At 64.3% G+C, this 18,550-nt stretch overlaps 8 protein-coding genes across 8 annotated transcripts; 4 read left to right on the forward strand and 4 right to left on the reverse strand.

Annotated features, from left to right (window-relative positions):
• Positions 1-6: 6 nt before the first annotated feature.
• Q8F55_004226 (uncharacterized protein) lies at positions 7-4,902 on the forward strand (the record flags this gene model as incomplete). Its single annotated transcript, XM_069352747.1, has 6 exons — positions 7-230; positions 283-424; positions 462-1,445; positions 1,484-2,344; positions 2,392-2,622; positions 2,668-4,902. 6 exons carry the CDS (start codon positions 7-9, stop codon positions 4,900-4,902), a joined length of 4,677 nt encoding a protein of 1,558 aa, XP_069210165.1.
• A 261-nt stretch (positions 4,903-5,163) lies between these two features.
• Positions 5,164-6,465, reverse strand: Q8F55_004227 (uncharacterized protein; the record flags this gene model as incomplete). The annotated part of the gene is made up of 6 exons (XM_069352748.1): positions 5,164-5,808; positions 5,846-6,042; positions 6,092-6,153; positions 6,207-6,293; positions 6,367-6,394; positions 6,432-6,465. The coding sequence occupies 6 exons, from the start codon at positions 6,463-6,465 to the stop codon at positions 5,164-5,166; spliced, it is 1,053 nt and encodes a 350-aa protein (XP_069210166.1).
• An 886-nt stretch (positions 6,466-7,351) lies between these two features.
• On the forward strand, positions 7,352-9,165 carry Q8F55_004228 (uncharacterized protein; the record flags this gene model as incomplete). The annotated part of the gene is made up of 8 exons (XM_069352749.1): positions 7,352-7,686; positions 7,739-7,842; positions 7,893-7,942; positions 7,992-8,153; positions 8,197-8,295; positions 8,343-8,579; positions 8,625-8,780; positions 8,827-9,165. 8 exons carry the CDS (start codon positions 7,352-7,354, stop codon positions 9,163-9,165), a joined length of 1,482 nt encoding a protein of 493 aa, XP_069210167.1.
• Positions 9,166-10,245: 1,080 nt separating this feature from the next.
• Q8F55_004229 (uncharacterized protein) lies at positions 10,246-11,857 on the forward strand (the record flags this gene model as incomplete). The annotated part of the gene is made up of 6 exons (XM_069352750.1): positions 10,246-10,411; positions 10,513-10,632; positions 10,749-10,943; positions 11,127-11,239; positions 11,346-11,729; positions 11,831-11,857. 6 exons carry the CDS (start codon positions 10,246-10,248, stop codon positions 11,855-11,857), a joined length of 1,005 nt encoding a protein of 334 aa, XP_069210168.1.
• Positions 11,858-11,971: 114 nt separating this feature from the next.
• Q8F55_004230 (uncharacterized protein) lies at positions 11,972-14,569 on the reverse strand (the record flags this gene model as incomplete). The annotated part of the gene is made up of 5 exons (XM_069352751.1): positions 11,972-13,224; positions 13,262-13,474; positions 13,508-14,065; positions 14,098-14,188; positions 14,534-14,569. 5 exons carry the CDS (start codon positions 14,567-14,569, stop codon positions 11,972-11,974), a joined length of 2,151 nt encoding a protein of 716 aa, XP_069210169.1.
• A 49-nt stretch (positions 14,570-14,618) lies between these two features.
• Positions 14,619-16,049, reverse strand: Q8F55_004231 (uncharacterized protein; the record flags this gene model as incomplete). The annotated part of the gene is made up of 3 exons (XM_069352752.1): positions 14,619-15,560; positions 15,599-15,723; positions 15,908-16,049. 3 exons carry the CDS (start codon positions 16,047-16,049, stop codon positions 14,619-14,621), a joined length of 1,209 nt encoding a protein of 402 aa, XP_069210170.1.
• Positions 16,050-16,866: 817 nt separating this feature from the next.
• Positions 16,867-17,571, forward strand: NTF2 (Nuclear transport factor 2; the record flags this gene model as incomplete). Its single annotated transcript, XM_069352753.1, has 5 exons — positions 16,867-16,896; positions 17,082-17,153; positions 17,276-17,425; positions 17,461-17,489; positions 17,538-17,571. 5 exons carry the CDS (start codon positions 16,867-16,869, stop codon positions 17,569-17,571), a joined length of 315 nt encoding a protein of 104 aa, XP_069210171.1.
• Positions 17,572-17,789: 218 nt separating this feature from the next.
• FAP7 (factor activating pos9) lies at positions 17,790-18,514 on the reverse strand (the record flags this gene model as incomplete). The annotated part of the gene is made up of 3 exons (XM_069352754.1): positions 17,790-18,006; positions 18,053-18,161; positions 18,256-18,514. The coding sequence occupies 3 exons, from the start codon at positions 18,512-18,514 to the stop codon at positions 17,790-17,792; spliced, it is 585 nt and encodes a 194-aa protein (XP_069210172.1).
• Positions 18,515-18,550: the final 36 nt, after the last annotated feature.

Consider the following 18,550-nt stretch of genomic DNA (forward strand, 5'->3'; position numbering starts at 1 on the left):
CCCACCATGGCTTCGTCGGTGGCTCCCCCCGCGGCAAGGGGACCACAGTCGTCGCCTTCGCGTCAACAACACCAGCCGCCGACACCAACAAACGACACCCCCGCCGGCGCTTCCCTCGACAACAACACGACAATACACTCGCCCGCGCCGCCCGCGCCGGATGCGACCCACGCACCGGCCCCAGCAGCGGCCGCGGCCGCACCACCGCCGATTGCAAAGCCCTACTGCTTGTAAGTCATCCTACCTCCACCCTCGCCCTTGCCCACTGGCTGACACACATAGCTTCCCCATGAACAACCATCCGACAAAGTCGTCCGAGGAAGAGCCCGAAGTCATCCCCGACGACGTGTACGTCCACCCCGACGACGACCCGGCCGCCTCGCGCGGTATCCCCATCTTCCGCCCCACGTACGAAGAGTTCAAGGTGAGTCTTGGCGTGCAGCACCGCGGCTGACTTCAAGCAATTCGATGTGTACATGGAAACGGTGCTCCCCTGGGGCCAGCGCTCGAGCATTGTCAAGATCATCCCGCCCCAGGAATGGGTCGACAACGTAAAGCTGATCGACAATCAGCAATTGTCCGAGCTGCAGATCCGCAGCCCCATTGAGCAGCGAATGGTCGGCACGGGTGGCGTATTTGTCCAGCAGAATATTGAGCGCCTGCGCGGCCGCGGCGGCCTCGCCATCCACGAATGGTTCGACAAGTGCGCGCAGGAAAAGTACCAGACGCCCAACCCCAAGGAGATTGTCACCCGCACACAGGACCGCGACTCGAAGGAGGCCAAGGCGCGTCTCGCGGCCGAAGCCGCCCGTGTCAAGGCCGAAAAGGCCGAGAGGAAGGCCAAGCGTGACGCGGCGGCGCAGAGGAAGGAGGAGAGGAGGAGAAGAGCGGCGACGAGCGCAACGACAAAGGCCGAGGAGGGATCGGCAGAGGATGCAGAGACCAAGCCAGTCGTCGACGCCGCCGCCGCCGACCCCGTTCCATCCGTCGCCGCGTCGCCGGCAATCCACGAAGAGGTCGACGATCTGCCCGCTCTCGAGGTCGCGTCACACACGTCGCGCTCGACTGCAGAGCCTCTGGCCACGACACCCGACTCGGCGACCATGGCGGTGGAGACTGAAGAGCCGCGAAAGCCCGTCAACCCCTTCTACGAAACGGCCGACTTGCACAAGGACTGGCTTCCGAGCGACGCCACCCAAGAGGACTTTACCGTGCAGGGGTGCGCCAACCTCGAGCGCAAGTTCTGGAGGACGCTTGGACAGGGGTCTAACAGCTGGTATGGCGCCGACCTCGCCGGGTCTCTGTTCGCCGAGGAGGACTACCCCTGGAACGTTGCAAACCTCCCCAACCTCCTCAACAAGCTCCCCCAGAAGCTGCCCGGTGTCAACTCGCCATATCTCTACTTTGGCATGTGGCGCGCGGCCTTTTCCTGGCATGTGGAGGACGTGGGTAGTCTATCGCGATCAGTTGCTGACCCACGCAGATGGACCTCTTCTCGATCAACTACATCCACTTTGGTGCGCCAAAGTTCTGGTATGCTGTCCCTCAGGTCGACGCCGAGCGCTTCGAATCTGTCACCAAGAGCTACTTCCCCAACGACGCCAACACCTGTGACCAGTTCATGCGGCACAAGTCTTGCACGCTGTCCGCGACCAAGCTCCACACCAGCGGTATCCGGGTGAACAAGCTCGTCCAGTACCAGAACGAGTTCGTCATTACCTTCCCTCGCGGGTACCATGCGGGGTTCAACGTCGGCTTCAACTGCGCCGAGAGTGTCAACTTTGCGCTCCCGTGCTGGCTAGAGCTCGGCAAGAAGGCCAAGGCGTGTTCATGTGTCGACTACAGCGTCCGCATTGATGTCGACCGTCTGACGGGTGAAAGGCCACCAACACCAAAGGAGGAGACACCAGAGCCTGCCGAGTCAACCAGCTCAAGAAAGCGGAAGGCGCCGGGGGAGCCAGGCAGCTCGACCAAACGAAGTCGGCGGCCAAAGGCCGAGGAGCCGCAAGAAGAAGGAACGCCCGCTCCGGAACGGCCGCTCGTCGTGCGTCTCCGGAGGCCAGAGAACGTCATCTCCCTTTCCAAGGAGCCCAAGGCTGCTATCAAGCGCGAGATCCCGACCTACCCTTGCGTCCTTTGCCCTGGACTCGAGACAGACGACTTGGCCCCAGTGTTCGAGCCGTCCGACAACATCCAATCGCTATCCAAAACGCCAGTGGTTCAGGCCCATGTCTCTTGTGCAGTGGCCGTCCCCGAGGCCTTCACCGATGAAGTGGAGGTGGACGGCGTGACAACGACCTTTATCAAGGGTCTCGACGACATTGGCAAAGATCGGTGGAAACTTGTAAGTTCAGGACATCTTGTCTGAAACGCCGAGCTCACCGATCACAGAAATGTTCTGCTTGCCCTGACAAGCGGACAGCCACAATGGGTACCAAGATTCAGTGCACAAAGGGCAAGTGTATGCGGGCATACCATGTTTCTTGTGCAAAGAGGAATCCCGAAGTGCTGTACACGGCCGAGATGCGGGTCCAGCGAGTCGAGGTCCCGCCAGCTGGCAGTGGCAACTTCGAAGACACACCAGTGTTCACGGTTGAGCTGTTATGTCCAAAGCATAACCCGGTACGTGCTCGGAATAGCTTCGGGGTCTGTGACTAACCGCCTCAGGCCATGCTCGAGCTCAAGAAGCGCCAGGCTCAAGATAAGCTCCGGGAACAGATTCTCGGCATCTCTGCCGGCTCGGCGGTTAAAATCAAAAAGAATGGCAGCTCATACGCCGCCCTCTTGATCGAGACCAAGGAGCCAACACAGACTGCAGTCGTCCAACTCCCAGACGGCACGATCCGAGAAGTCGCATGGAGCGCCCTCGACTTCCGCCCCAACCAGCCGCAAATGCTTGAGAACGAGTACGCCGGCCCCCCAAAGCGGAGTCGAAAAGTCGAGGCAACTGGCGGAGGAGGACAAGCGCCATTCACCGGACTGCCCTTAGCCACGGCCCCGCCACCAATAGGGGCGTCGCCGACGCAGCAATTGGTTGGTCACCCAACGTCCCACGGGGCCTATTATTATGGGCAGTCGCCAGGGTCTGCACAAGGAAGTGGGTACCATGGCGGTCCCAGCTTTTATCAACATCCACATGTCCAACCTCCACACGCGCACGGTGTGTTTGTCGTCAACTCAAAAGACGGCCGCTTCTACCCACAACAGGCCCCACCACCTGCATTCTCTTACGGTCCTGGGCCTATGGTAGCGTACCAAGGCCAATCGATCCCGCAAGCTTCCTACAACCCCCACCGCTTCCCCTTACCTGCACCACAGCGTCTCGCCGGGTACGTCCAGTCGCCTCGTCAACCTCCCCCACGTCTCCCACCATCACCAGGATACCACCAGCACCGGTCCCACGCCATGTCAACTGCACCTCCTTCAGGATCCCCGCCTGGACCGGCTCGAAGCCCCAACCAGCAACAGAGAGCCGCCCCGTTGCCTACGCCCGTTGCCGCCCCAAGCGGTGTTGGCAAGATTGACCTAGGCCTTGATCGCATGACTGCCTTGATGGCGGGTCTTCCGCCTCTCACCACTCCCGCTATCCACCTTACGGGCACGAACGGCAAGGGCTCTGTGTCGGCCATCCTGGAGTCGTGCCTCCGGTCTGCTGGTCTCCGCACGGCACGATACAACTCTCCCCACCTTCTCGAGCCACGCGATGCCGTGAGAATCAATGGCGCCCCGCCGTCTGCGGAAGAGTACACCGCGGCCGTGGCTCATGTCCAGAAGGTGTCGGATAGCCGCGGTTTGCAGGCGACCATGTTCGAGATCGGCACTGCCGCTGCATTCCTGCTCGCCAACACTGCCCAGCCACCGGCCGATGTCATGATCATCGAGTGTGGCATGGGTGGTGCTCGCGACGCCACCAATGTCATGCCGCCAAGCATCACCCTCGCGTCCGCTCTCTCCTCTGTCGGCCTCGACCACACGGCCATGCTTGGGAACACGATTGCCGCGATTGCGAGGGAGAAGTCTTCGATTGTGGTCGAGGGTGGTCTTCTTGTCGTGGCGCCGCACTTGCACCCAGATGCTCTTGCGACTGCCAAGCAGGTCGCTCATGAGCGCCGTGCCGTCGTCATCGAGTCGGCACCGACGACTACAGTCGCACCGGCCGGCACGTTGGCCCTGTCGCCCTTCAAGGAGCCGACTGCTGCAACTGTGCGCACGCCCCTGGCTGGCAGCCCCGCCAAGGCAATCGACACCCACCTCTCTCTCCCCGGAAACCACCAGCTGGACAACCTGTCCCTCGCGCTTACGATTCTCGACGTCTTGAGGCACGACAGGCGCTGCCTCAAGGTCCAGCCGAAACTCGGCGGTCTGACCGACGAGAGAATCCAGAACGGCGTCCAGTCGACGCGCTGGAGTGGACGCTGCTCGTGGCTCAAGTGCACTGACCCGGCGACGGGCCAAGAGATTCCCGTGCTGGTCGACGGAGCTCACAACGGTGACTCTGCGGCCACTCTGCGCTCGTACATCGACTCGCTGGGTGTGTCGCCCGACCGTGCGCGCACCTTTGTGCTTTCGCTCTCGTCGTCGCCTGGCAAGACGCCCGAGAGCGTGCTCTCGCCGCTCCTCCGTCCTGGCGACCGTGTCGCGCTGGTCGACTTTACGACGCCCGTCGAGGGTATGCCGTGGGTCCGGCCTGTCGAGCGCGGCGAGGCCCACGCTGCAGCCAGCGGCCTTGTCGGACCCACAGGCTCGGTCCAAAGCATTGCTGGCTCGGGACTTGCGGCAGTCGCCGACGCGCTGCGCTGGTCGGTGAGCGACTGGTCTGAGCAAGGACCGGGCTTGATTGTCGTCTGTGGCAGCCTCTACCTTGTCGCCGACGCCTACCGCCTTACCGGACAGCCGGTGTAACAACACCTCGCTAAACATAGCTCTTTCGAGGTTGCACGATCAGTTATGATCCTTGTATGTATCCTTATGAACATGATGTCGTGTACAGGCGCGCTGTTGATGAGCCTTTCGCCCGAGGATCGGCTGTGTTTCAAGTCCTTTCTGTCTCGCACAGACGCATCGCTGGACTCGCTCATCACGTCGCCCATCACAACACCACATTGCTACCCTGCTGACAACGTGCATCTCACTACATGGTTCCTAGATGACCAGGCGCGCCTTTTAGAGCTTGGAGCTGCGGTTGACGAGGTCGGAGACGCCGCCCTCAATGGCGGCCTTGGCGCCGGTGACGAGCTCCTCGATGATCTCCTTGGCAGGCTTGACCGAGTCGATGACGGCGGCGACATCTCCCATGAGCCAGGGGCGGGCGGCCATGGAGAGCTCGGGACGCTTGGCAATGTCGAGCTCGGCAGGGAGCTTGCCCTGGCTGGTGAGCTCCTTGATCTCGTCCTGGCGGCCCTCCCACTCCTTGACGTAGTCGGTGCGGCGGACGCGGAGGGGGCGGCCAGTGTAGATGATGGTGGTGCCAGTGTCGCCGTGGTCGGCCGAGACGACGAGCTCCTTGTGCTTCTTGGGCGCGCCGGCCTCGACCGAGGCGACAAAGCGCGTGCCGACCCAGACGGCCTGAGCGCCGTACATGAGCGACGCGGCCAGTCCACGGCCGTCGTAGATGCCGCCGGCGGCGATAACGTAGACGGGGCCGCCGGTGAGGGGCGACTTCTTGCCCTTGACACGGTCGACGACGGCGGGGATGAGGATCGAGGTGGCGACCGAACCGGTGTGGCCACCGCCCTCACCGCCCTGGGCGCAGATGATGTCGACACCCTGGGCGAGCGCCTTGTCGGCGTGCTTGGGGGCGCCGATCATCTAGGGACGTCAGCCGTGCAAGCAAAGTGGCACCCACGTTCATGACAAGGATGCCGGCCTTGTGGAGCTTGTCGACAACCTCCTTGGGGGGGACACCGACGGCGCAGACAAAGAGCTTGGCCTTCTCCTCGATGATGATGTCGATGAGCTCGTTAAGGTTGCCCTTGGTGTAGTCGTAGTTGGTCTTGCGGGCCGAGCCGCCGACCTGGGGGAGGAGGAGGTCGACGCCGAAGGCTGGCGAGGTTAGCGCGCCTCGGCGGGACGGGACGCCAGTGCCACTTACGAAGGTCGGGGCTGGCGAGCTCCTCCTTGAGCTCCCTGATGACGGTGCGGAGGTGCTTGGGGCTGTACGGTTGTCAGTGGGTGCGGTGCGATGCCAAGACCGGCGCTCCACTCACGTGTAGCCAACACCGCCGATGACACCGAGACCGCCGGCGTTGGAGACGGCGGCAGCGAGCTTGGGGCCGGCGGCGACGTTCATGCCGCTGTGCTGTGTTAGCGGCTGCTCGCTCTTTTTCTCGGCCGAAGCGTCCGCCGAGGCGGGGGGGAGCAACTCACGCGAGGAGCACGGGGTGCTTGATGCCGACTGGATGTCAGTGCGTGCCGGCGCGTAGGGTGCTCACAGAGGTCGGTGATGGGGGTCCTGATGACAGACATTGTGTGTGGGTGGCGCTGGGGGTAGCAACAACAGAGATGGTGACGGAAAACAAACCAAGGGTGGTGGTGGGATCGCGCTGGATTATATTGTGGTAGGGTGGGGCGTGTGCCGCGCCGGCGTGGATCATTGCCGAATGCTGACGGCGGCCGTGTGTGTCAAACCGGACTTGACCGAGTAACATAGTGCAGCCAGGCAGGCCGTGGTGCTGTCTTATCCTCTCGTGGGTGGCCTCCCGTGGGTTCACAAAGACGGTCCCACATGCCCGGGGTACCCTCGGGGCTGCTCTTGGCCGACTTCTTGGGCTCACTCACTGCGCCATCCATCACGGGGGGGCACCTCGTCATCAACACCAACACCTCCAGGTGGATCGCCGGGGCGAAAATCACGAGCCCCACCTCCACACTCTGGTTATCACAGCCGATGCATGGCTGATGACTTTCTTGTCATCTGAGCAAGGGCAGGCCGAGGGTGGGGTATCGGCCGAGCCCTCGCGTAGCTTAGCTTGGGCCATGCCCGTGGACGACGATTACAACACTGTGATTAAGACATGGTCGCTCAAATCTCGGCCTCGTCAGAGCGACGACGCGTCTTGCCAAGCTCGCTAAACAAGGCTCCACAAGGCGCATGGCGGCACCAGAGCGCGGATCATAACCGGATACTGTCTCGTGGCCCCCACATGGCCATCACGTGGAATCTGATCCCGCGTGATTGAGCGCTGAGCTGGTTGAGTCGTCACGTTATCCAGCCACCCCCTATAACCGCCACCCCCCAACCTCCACTAACCCCCCCTCGTTGTGTCGTCAGCGCGACAACCGTCACCCGTCACTGTTATCGTCACTTCTCCGTTCCGTTCATCAGCCCCAGCAGAGCGCGACCACAAGCAACATGGTCGACCCTTCGCGCTCAGCAGGCCCATCACACGCCGGATTCCCCTCGGCAAGCGAGTACGCCCAGTTCGCCCCCACGGCGCAGACCGCGCCCGTCCTCCGCCTGCCTTCCTCAGCAGCCGCGCTGCACGAGCTCATCGTGACGACTAAGCCGGTGCGCGCAGGCGACCCCCTCATCACCCCACTCGAAGCTCTGGCCGGATCCAGCCTCGCCGACAAGTCATCCAACCGCGGCGGCTCGTTTCAGAACATCCTTACCCTCAATGGCATCAACCTCGCGACTCTGACAGACGCCCAGCTGCGCCAGGGCACAGCGGGCTACGTGTTTGTCCTGTACGTGGATAGCGAGCCTATCGTCTCGGTCTGTAGCTGACATTCCCATCAGCGGCGCGCGCCTCGGAAGCGACAAGTTTGAGGACACCCTCCCTCTCGCGTTGCGGCTCGCGGCGGTTGCAGACCCAGAGCAGCTCGCCGTCATTCCCACTCGAGGTGAGGGAAGAAGCTGAAACTGGCCGAGAGTTGTAGCTGACTCGCCGCAGTCGCTGAGTTTGCCTGGGGTATTCTCCAGGCAGCTGAAGCTGCCAAGGAGGTTCGTTGCTCTGATCACGGATCACGATGGACGTCACTAACAACAACAGGTTCCTCGCGCGCTCGGACCTCTCCAGACCCTCCTCGATGCGTCATCTAATGGGTCATACTTTAATGGCGTCCACGCCGTCTTCCTCGAGGCTACCCTTCTAACCGGCAACTACGACGTTGGCTACCAGTCGATTCGTAGGATCTACCTGAGCGTGCACAAGGTGGGTTGCCAATAATCACGCGACAACGCGCTGACCCGAGCAGGATACCCCCTACCTTGATGTTCTCACCTACCACCACCATGCCGGCACAGTCACTGCTACTGTTGGAGAGTTCGCCCAGGCCGCGGAGCTCTTCGTCTTTGTGAGCCTATCCAACGCGGCATCTGGGCCATAATCTGACCGTCCCAGGCCGCTGCAATGCCCACCGAGAGCGTCTCTGCCATCCAGGTCGCATGCGCAAAGCGTGCGATCCTCTGTGAACTGCTAGCCACAGGCAAGAACCTCCACTTCCCCAAGTACACTTCCTCGGCGGTCAACAGAATGCTGGATAAGAGCATTCCAGACTACCTGAAGCTGGCCAAGGCGTTCGATGCTCGTGACTGGAAGGCGGTCGAAGAGGCCGCGCAGGCACCAGTGTTCCGTCATGTGCGTATTATGTGTTACCGCGCGAAGGAGTCTGACGTGATCTAGGACTGCAACCGCGGACTCGTGGTTCAGATTCTCGGCTCGATCCCCAAACGCCGCATCCTCCGCCTGCGCCAGACGTACTCGCGTCTGACTCTGGCCGACCTTGCTGCCAAGGTGGAGTCGGCTCCAGCGCTGGTCGCGGCTGCCATTGAGCGTATGGTGAGTACGGCTTGGAAATCGGCAAGACATTAAGCTGACTCCCCAGGTCGGGTCTGGCGAGATCCAGGCAACCATCTCCGGCACGCCGCCAGTGGTCACGTTTGTCGATGACGACGACTATGCCTCGGCTGTCAACATTGCCAAGCTCAAGCGGACGCACGAGATTGCTGCCTTCCTCAAGTCGGACCTCGCCCAGGCGAGTCGCACGCTTAGCCTGTCGCCCGAGTACCTCAAGAAGCAGGTGCAGAAGATTGATGGTAAGGACAAGGGGCGTGACGGCAAGGGAGGAAGACGTCCGGAGCAGTTTGGCATGTTCACCGACGACATTGGTCCTGCACCGACAGTCCGCGGTGTGGGTAGCAACCTCGACGACGTGGGGTTCTAGACGCGTTAGTTGGCGGCCACGGGAGGCCGCATCTGGCGCGGCGCGTGCGGTGCGAGTGGCACGGCGCGCGCCGTTGTACTTTACATTATGAAGCACTGTGCATATAGTGGGCGCCGGCCGGCTGCGCCTGTTTATGGTTGCTCTGCCACTGACCATTACTCCATGCACAGTAAAAAGGCCTGCCTGCGTGCAAGCGAGGTGTGTGAGGTGGTAATCAGTCTTGCCCCATGATCGGCGCGTAGCCACGGACCCTTGAGTTCCGTGCGCTGCGCCGCGCCGCGCCGCGCCGTGCCGCCTGGCTCGGCGCTGGCGGGGCAAGGGTGGGTGGGCAGATTATCTCTACGGCGATCCTACACGCGGAGTGGAGGAATGCTCGAGCCGGCGGTATGCGGCGGAATGCCGAGGGCCGAGGGACGACGAGAGACGGGCAAGGATCGTCGTGGGTCGGTCGATGCAGCCAGGTCGTCGCACTGCCGCAAAGCCGACCTGATCCGGCGAGTGTGATGCGCGCTGCCGATCCTTTCCGGGGTGCAACGCCCTGGGTGGAGTTGCCCCGGGAGTATCGGGGTTGTCGGGGTATTTGGCTGTAGTGGGGATATGGGGCCCACTGGATCCGCCGGCAGCGAGTCGTACGGGGGGGAGGGGTTCGGAACAGCAGTACGTCAGAGAGTGCTGACACGACGGCGGCGGCGGCAGCAGCGGCGGCGGCACTGGCTGGCTCGCAGTCGGCCAGATTGCCTGCATGAGCGACGCGGTGGTGGCGCGCCTTGCCCCGGCCGCCCTGCATCACCCGGAGGACGACGACTGCGCGTGCGTGCGTGCCCCCCCGGTCTTGCGCCTTCCCCCCCACTCGTCACTCCCACCTAATCGGTTCCAATAGCCGTCCGTCGTCGTCGTATCCGCCAGCCAGTCTACGCACTAGCCAGCCGCGCCCACTCTATCACACCCACCCAACCCACCCCTCTTTTCCTCGCACATCCGACTCTTCTCTTCTCCATATCTCTTTACTATCGAAAAAGTAGAGCAAACCCACAAAACACCTCCGACACTCCCCCACCACCACCCACAACACACACCACAATGCCCCAGCCCCCCGTCGACGTCCGCAAGTACTTCAACCAGGCCCTGCCTCACATCCCCGAGAAGTTCCCCATCGGCTCCGGCACGGGCCCCCGCTCCGCCTGGCCCGAGGGCACGCTCAAGGGCGTCGAGGTCATCCCCAACTTTGGCGAGCTCGTCAAGAACTGTGAGTAGGCAGGGTGGTGTCGTCGCCGCCAGCAACGGCGACGGCAGCCCCGACGCGTGACGACGCGACCCGCAACCAAACCCAAACTCACACGTGGGCAGACATCGCAACCCTCCCGACCCAGCCCCTCCAGCCCGACCCGTACCACAGCTACCCCAAGTTTGCCGTCGTGCGCTCGTCGCTCCCCCAGACGTTCCGCACCGCCCAGGACCTGCAGCACGGTGAGTTGGGCTCGCAGTGGCGGTCGTGGCAGCCACCGCCCGGCAGCCAATGGCGGACCCCGGGTCCGGCTAATCCGCCCGGAACCTACCCACCCCTCGCTAACCACCGACCGCAGCGCTCAAGATCCTCCCCCTCTCGGTCGTCTCGTCGGTCCTCACCGCGTACGAGGGCGGCCCCGCCGGCTACACGGTGACCCGCCGCGTCGACGCTGCTGGCTACGAGTCGGACGGCGGCGAGGACGACGGACAGGCGCAGCCCCCTCGCGACGACACCAAGGCGTGGAACTGGCGCTTCTCCAAGTCGCCCATGGGTGAGTGGCGTGTTGCAATGCGTGAGATGTGTGCGATGCGTGTGCGGATCGAGGCGCCGTAATGATACACGTTCGTGGGGTGCATCCCTTGCGCACACACCGTGCGGGGTAATGCGCCGCAATCACACGCCCGCCTCGTTCGGGTGTTATCCACGCACAGACACTCGAGTGCTGACGCATCAGGCGCCGGTGACCTCCTCCTCGTCCAGGGCGACTCGAACGAGGTCGAGCTCGTCATCCGCACCACCAACTCGTCGGCCTTTGCCCAGGAGGACTGGAACGAGTTCATCGTCACTGTGAGTGCCGCCCCGATTGGGACATGATAGGCTGGGCAGACGCGCGCGTAGCGACCTACCCGGGCCTCTGGTTCCGACAGGAGAGCGCCACTGACCTGCGCCACAGGGCCCCTTCCACTACAATGCCAAGTCCAAGGCTTCGTGGTGGTGGTCGCGTCAGTGGGGTGCCTGCAAGCGCCTCAACACGCGCTGGTTTGCCATCACCGACTGGAAGCGCTGGACCTTTGGCTGCTTCTCGGACGACCAGACGCACGCCTGGATTTCGCCCATCATCCAGTACGACTCGACCGACCCGACTGTTCTCCAGGCGCTCTTCTACTGGGCCCAGTCTGCCCGCGAGAAGGAGGGCGGCTTCAAGAAGGTCGCGACTGACGTCTCGCACCTGCCGACCCTCTTCCCCGACACGCCTGCCCGCCGTGTCTCGGTCTCTGGCAAGAGGGACTATGTTCCTCGCGACCTCAAGAAGGCCAAGAATGCCAACGAGAGTGACGTGAGTGGCGGTGCGGGCCTGGCGTTGAGCGCCACGCCCCCCGGCGGCCCCCAGTGGCGCTCTTGCCCGGCACACGAGTAGCCGTACTGACGCTGCTGCAGATCGAGGAGTCGGACGTCGAGGAGTAAGCGCTCGCCGCACTATTCGGACGCCAATATGAGTGCTCCGAACTATGCTTTGTGTAGCATGAGGTTTTATTGAATGCAGTGGATTGTATTAAGCTGGGTGGTGGAGGGGGCTGGCTATGCGACGGCGCGGCGCGAGCGGAGGCTGCGGCCGACACGCTCGACGGCCGAGGATACAAACTCGATCTCAGCGCCGCCGCCCACGAGGCCAGCAACGAGGCCGCCGACGAGCGTGTCGCCCGCGCCGGTCGTGCTGACGATTTCCTCTGGCGCGATAACGGGGGCAGGGTAGTGGCTGAGCACGAGCCACTGGCCCTCGAGCGGGCCCGAGGGCACCCTGTGCGCGAGGCTCTCTGGCCAGCCGTCGCGGGGGCGCGCGACCTCGAAGCGGAGGTGCACAAGTCCCGCGGCGCCGGCCTTGAGCCAGAATCCGCCAACAAAGGGGAGGCACGCGACCATCTTTGTCGCGACGCCGTGGTTCCTAATCCAGTCGCGGTGCTTGCGCTTGGTGAACGCCTCGAGCCCGGCGCGCCAGTCTGGCCCGAGCCCGAGCGCGTTGACAAACTCCCAGCCGTTGTCGTCGCCCTCGCTGATTGCGGCGTAGAGGTGGTCGAGCTCGAGCTCGTTCGGCGCGAGGTGCGTCAGCGCGCGCGGGTGGGCGCGGAGCGCCGGGAGCAGGCGGGCGAGCTTGAGCGCCGACGTGGGGTCGCACAGCGTCGGGATGGCGAGCTCGGCGGCCGTGGCGAGAAGGGCGTCGATGACCTCGGGCCGGAGGTTGCAGTCAAACACGAGCAGCTTTGGCGCGGCGCCGCGCACGCGCGCGGTCACGGCCGCGGGGGTGAGCCCCTCGACGATGGCCATGTCGGCCACGCCGCCGAGCAGGTCGCCACGCTCGAGGACGAGGTTGCACACGGCCGTCGCGCCGGGCAGGGGTACGAGGCCGTCGGCGCGCAGGCCGGTCTTTGCGAGCTCGAGCTTGAGCAGGTCGCCGAAAGCATCGGTCGCGCCCGCGCCGTCGGTGCCTACGGCGGAGACGAGCTGTACCGCGCCGGCGGGGAGCAGCGCCTGCGCCGCCTCGGCAATGTTGCGCCCCACGCCGCCGGGCGACACGAAGACGGTGCCCGGCGTCGTGGTGCCGGGCGCGAGTGGGCCCTCAACGCTGGAGGTTAGGTCGATCGCGGCGGAGCCGACGACGACGACGGCGGGGGGCGGGAGCGGGGGTGAGGGCGAGGCAGGGGTCGGAGGCGACGGTGCGACCGGGAGGGCGGGCTGCGCTGGCTGGGGTGCCGCGGCGCCGGCGCGCGCGAGCCGCGCGACCTCGACAGCCACCTGCGTCCCGACGTGCGCGTTGTTCTCGATCAGCTTGACGTCTGCGGTCAGCTGTGTCGCGACGCCGCAGCGACTCACTCAGCTCGAGCGCGCTGCCCTGTGTGAGCTCGCCGACGCGCTTGAGCAGCCACGGGGTCACCTCCTTGCCGCGCTTGTCGATGCCCTGCTCCACGCTCTCGCGCACCGCCTGCTCGACGGCGGCCTGCACCTTGTCCCCGCGCGCCGCGTACTCGGCCGGGATAGGCACCGCGAGCAGCGTCGCCGTCGGGGACGGGAGCGTGAGGCCCGTATCTGGGGGTCAGCTAGCCCAACTCCAGCACGCACAAGCAGCGGCCGCGGCCTCGCCGACACTCCCCACGCGCCACGGCGACGCGACGCCCGAGCTCGGCGTGTAGAATGCCGGAAAGTCGGCGCGCTCGCCAAACGTAGCGACGCAGACGCCCTGCGTCTCGAGCACCTCGAGCGTGCGCGGGATGTCGAGGATCGACTTTGCGCCAGCGCACACCACGAGCATGGGCGTGCGGCCCAGCTCGAGCAGGTCGGCGGATATGTCCATGCTGCTCTCGGCGCCGCGGTGCACGCCGCCAATGCCGCCCGTGACGAACGAGGCGATGCCGACGCTGTTCGCGATCACCATGGTGCCGGCCACCGTCGTCCCGCCGTCGCGGCGCGCGGCGAGCGCCGGCGCGAGGTCGCGCCGCGAGACCTTTACGGCCGGGGCCGACTCGGGAGCGGGGTTGGCGAGGCTCTCGAGCTCGGAGGCCGACAGCCCGACGTGCACCCGCCCGTCGCGGAGCGCGACCGTCGCCGGCACGGCGCCGTGCGACCGGATGATGCGCTCGAGCGAGAGCGCCGTCGTCAGGTTGGCCGGGTACGGCATGCCTTGCGTCAGCTGGGAGGTGGCGGCGACCTACCGTGCGTCACGATGGCCGTCTCGAGCGCGACGACCGGCGCGCCCGTCTCGAGCGCGTGCTCGACCTCATCGGTTACGACCAGGTGCCCGTTCTGCCGTCAGCGATGCAGAGGCGCGCAGCTCACCCATCGCGCGCGCGCGGCCGCCAGCGTGCTTGCGCTCCGCGCGGCCCGTGGCCAGCTCGTCGCCCGGGGAAGTGCACGCTGCATGTTTGAATGCCGAAAGGAGTGAGTTGTGAGCAAAGTCGATGGCTGGCGGAATCCGACGTCATAATTTGTTGCGCGTCACGCGGCAACCAGCGGATGGTCGATCGCTCTCGTGCAACTCCCAAACCGCCTCCCCCGCCGCCGCCCAACCTTCCGTCTAGGAAATGCATGCTGATGATATGGCCATATCGACGTGGAAGGACGTGTATCAAGAGGTGAATATTAGCCCACCGTGTGGGACGGGTGTGTGTGCGCCAGGCAGAACATGGTATGGGGGGTAGAGTGTTCAGCGCGACGTGCGCGGGTAGCAAGACGATTAGAGTACAACGGCGGCGACAACGGCAGCGCAGCCGAGGGCAAAGCCGACAATGTCCTTGCGGGCAAGCGCAGGGGCAGCGGCCGAAGCCGCGCCGGTCGACGACGCGGCGGCACCAGACGACGAAGCCTCACCCTTCGCACCAGTCTTGGTGGCACCAGGGGCACTGGAGCTCGCGCCAGACGCAGTAGCCGAGGTCGTAGCAGTGGCCGGCTTGAGCGAGTAGCTCAGCTTGGACCACGAAGCACCCGGGGCAACCTGCCAGCTGCTGACAGCGTTGGCAATGTAGTAGATGTCGCCCTTGGTGTCAATCTGGACGATCGACGAGTCCGAGGCCGCGTAAGCCGCGTTCGTGTCCTTGGACGTTGGTGGGGGCAGGATCTGGGTCGAGTTGATGAGCGAGGCGGGCATGGGCGAGCCGGTCGTCACGTTGAAGCTGGCGGGGTCGGTGTAGTGCGTGACAACGTAAGAGTTGGAGAAGTCGTTGGGGACATAGAGAACCTGGTACGGCACAGTGTTGTTCTGAACGAGGAAGGAAGTGGTCTGGCCCGCCGAGTCGGGGAAGTTGCTGCCGCCGACAGCGGGGTACGCCTGAGCCTGGGGTTGGAAGTAGTTGTAATGGATGACAAAGAGGTTGGCCGAGCCGGCAGGGGTGCTGGGGACACCAAAGTAGAGGATGTGGTTCGAGGCAAGCGCGGCCGTACCCTTGTAGTCGGCCACGGGGAAGGGCGGGGTGCCGACCGTGGTCCAGGCGGCCGTTCCAGCGGCCGTGTTGGTAATAAGGCCGAGGTCGAGCGAGTAGGCCGTGTCCGAGATGGTGAAGAGGACATTTGTGTCGTGGTCGAGCACGGCCGACGAGCGCGAGTTGCCCACCGACGTGGGGCCGCCCGAGGTCGTCTGCTTGCTCCACTTGTCGCCAACAATGTCGTAGATGTAAACAGACTGGCGCGTTAGTTGAAACATTGATGGCACTGCCTTACCGTAGCGTCGGCGGCATCAGCACCAATGACGTAGACTGCGTTGTTGCTCTGCGAAAGGAGGCACTGCGAGTTGGTGCCAGTCCATGGGGGGCGTCCGACGCTCGACAGGGGCTTGGGGGAAGGTGCTGCTGTGGTCAGCGGGTTCGACGGGGAGGTTGGGTGCTGCGTGCTCGGAGGTCGGCGCCGTGTGCAGCCACCCGTACCCGTGGGCAGCGGGCCGGCCGGCCATTAGCGCCATGGGTTACGCGTGGTGCGCCACGCCCTGGAGCACTGCGCACCCAAGCACACAACAGCGAGTGGGCGACTTACACGACCAGCTGCTGCTGGGGCCGAGGTTGACGTCCTCCTCGCCGCCAAAGGCATACAGGTTGAACTGGGCGTCGAACTGTACACAGGGGACGGCGGCTGCGAGGGCGGGGAGGAGGGCCGCGAGGGCAAGGAAGGCGACCATTTTTGGGAGTCGGGGAAGTGTGTAGTGTGATGAACAAGACCAAGCGAGTGTCGAGAGTGTGTGTTAATGTGGTGATCAATGCAAGCTTGTAGGTTGCGGGGAGTGCGGGCGGTGCGTGCGTGTGAGAGTGTGTGAAGTGGGTTGTGGAGTGGAGTGGACGACGAGGAGGAAGTTGAAACGAGTGGGAGGAAGGAGCGGGTGAGTGGGTTGCTGCAAGCGTCCAAAGCCAAAGCCGTACACTGCACAGCGCGCAGCCGCTGGCTGCCGCAGTCTCTCGTTACCGTCGTCGCATTCGGTCATCTACGGCGGCACGGCGTGTGGTGCATGGGGCCAATGTGTCAGCCTTGCCCAGCCTTGCCCAGGTAGTCTACCCAGTCGAGTGCAGGCTATTACCGAAATAGGGACGGGGGGCGGTCCGCAGCCAGACGCGTCAAAGTCGCGGCACATTGCCTATTACCATTACTATTCTCGTTTAACCCAGTGTGACTGATTTTGATTTTCCCTTGTCCGCAGCAATAGTGCGAGGCCTGGGCCGCCGGCCGGTGCGCGGGAGCGTCCACGTTCAGCCCCCTTAGATGGTTTCAGGGTGTGGCTAGGTGCCTGCAGCTCGCTGCATTCTCGGAATCAAATCTGGCCTCCAGGTCTCCACGCGGCACCCACGTGCCCATAATCCCGATATTCCCGCGCGTGGCATTCGTCATTCAGGCACCCCTCGCTCCCTCTGCTCGCTGCACCTGCAGCGGCCTGTTGACACTGCTCGCAATCGCTATCAGCTTCCTCGCCGCCTCACCACCCCACTGCAAACACATCGCCCAGCATGGCCGACATCAACGAGATCGCCAAGCAGGTAGGCCGTGGCCCGTATGCCGATCGCTGACCCCAGTTCACCGGTCCGTCGCGCCCCAGCAGCCCCGGCCCGCCTTGTTGACACTCACGGCACAGACTACTACTACAGCACCTTCGACTCGAACCGTGCCAACCTCGCGCCGCTCTACGTTCGTTGTCGCTGGCGCCGTGCTTACTGACGCTTAGCGCGAGCACTCGATGCTCACGTGGGAGGACAAGCAGCTGCAGGGCACTGCCAACATCATCCAGCAGCTCCAGGTGGGTCTTGCCGTCGGAGGCGGGCAATGGCGCGAGGTGCAAGACGTGCACGAGCACGGGTGGAGGAGCGCACCGCCGCCCGCAGACCCCTCCGCTACTCACGACCCTCCTAACACCCCCAGGGCCTCCCCTTCGCCCAGGTCCAGCACAAGGTCATTACGCGCGACGCACAGCCCGCGTCGGACAGCGTCGCCTCGATCCTCGTGCTCGTGACCGGACAACTGCTCGTCGACGACGGCGCCAACGTCCTGTCCTACTCGCAAATGTTCCACGTGAGTGGGCCGCCTGGGCGTGTACTGACCCGCAGCTCGTTCCCGACGGAGGCAGCTACTTTGTGTAAGTGCTGACAGCGGTTGGGCGACTCAGCACTAACCCACCCCGCAGCCTCAACGACGTCTTCCGCCTCGTCTACGGATAGACGCCCTCGTCCCGGCGACTGAGCGGCGAGCACGGCGCCACAGCGCCAACAGCATGGAGAGATCTGGTGTCGGGGTAACGAATGCATGATATAGTACTTCTATTATGGCTATGGGCCGCGGCGGCCGCCGAGGCGCGCCACGCCGGGCGACTAGGGATGAGATGAGGAGAGGCAGATGGAGGCAGGGGGAGATGGGGCGAGGTGCAAGAATCACGACACTACGCGTCGTGCACACCCTCGGCGCGGTCGCTCTCCCACGACGCGGCCCACTGCGCGATGCGGGCGACGTTGTTCTCGACCTCGTTGTCGCCGCCCGAGCCGTCGCTCTGCAGCTCGACGATAATCTCCTCGGCGTACGACTCGCGCGTCTCGTTGACGACCGTCATCATGATCTCGGCCGTAATGTTCTCGGTGATCTTGTTCTCGGGGTAGTTGCTGCGGCGTGTCAGCGCCTGCCCCGCGTCCAGACGCTCCCACTCACCGGGCCTTCAACCGCTCGTACAGCACAGAGTTGTCGCACCGCAGCACGACGGCAAGGTCGACCCAGCGCTCGGGGAAGAGGGACGGGTCGTGGTGGTCGAGGATGAAGCCTGCGGGGTTAGCGGGGGTCAGCGAGCAGGTCTCGGGCGGCGGGGTGCTGGCAGGCTCGCGCCCGCCCGTCTCGCTGCTCGGCGGCCAACTCACCCGTCTCGGCCGGCCCATCGGCCGGGTTGACCACCTCCTCGAGGTAGTCGAGCAGCCGGTCCTCGTCGACCGTGTAGCTCTGCCACTCGTCGTCCCACCCCTCGTGCAGGCCGTGCTGCTTGACAATGTCGCCGATGTTCAGGTGCTGCAGCGGCACGTCCGACTCGAGCGCCAGCACCTGCGAGTGCAGCGTCTTGCCCGTGCCCGGCGTGCCGGTCAGCAGGATGATGGGGTGCCTGCGCGGGTGGTGGGTTGTCATGGTGTTGGTTGGGGATGGTTGAGCTGCAGCAGCAAC

The sequence above is a fragment of the Vanrija albida genome (assembly GCF_041260175.1).
Source record: "Vanrija albida strain AlHP1 chromosome Unknown contig_3, whole genome shotgun sequence".
Classification (NCBI taxonomy): domain Eukaryota; kingdom Fungi; phylum Basidiomycota; class Tremellomycetes; order Trichosporonales; family Trichosporonaceae; genus Vanrija; species Vanrija albida.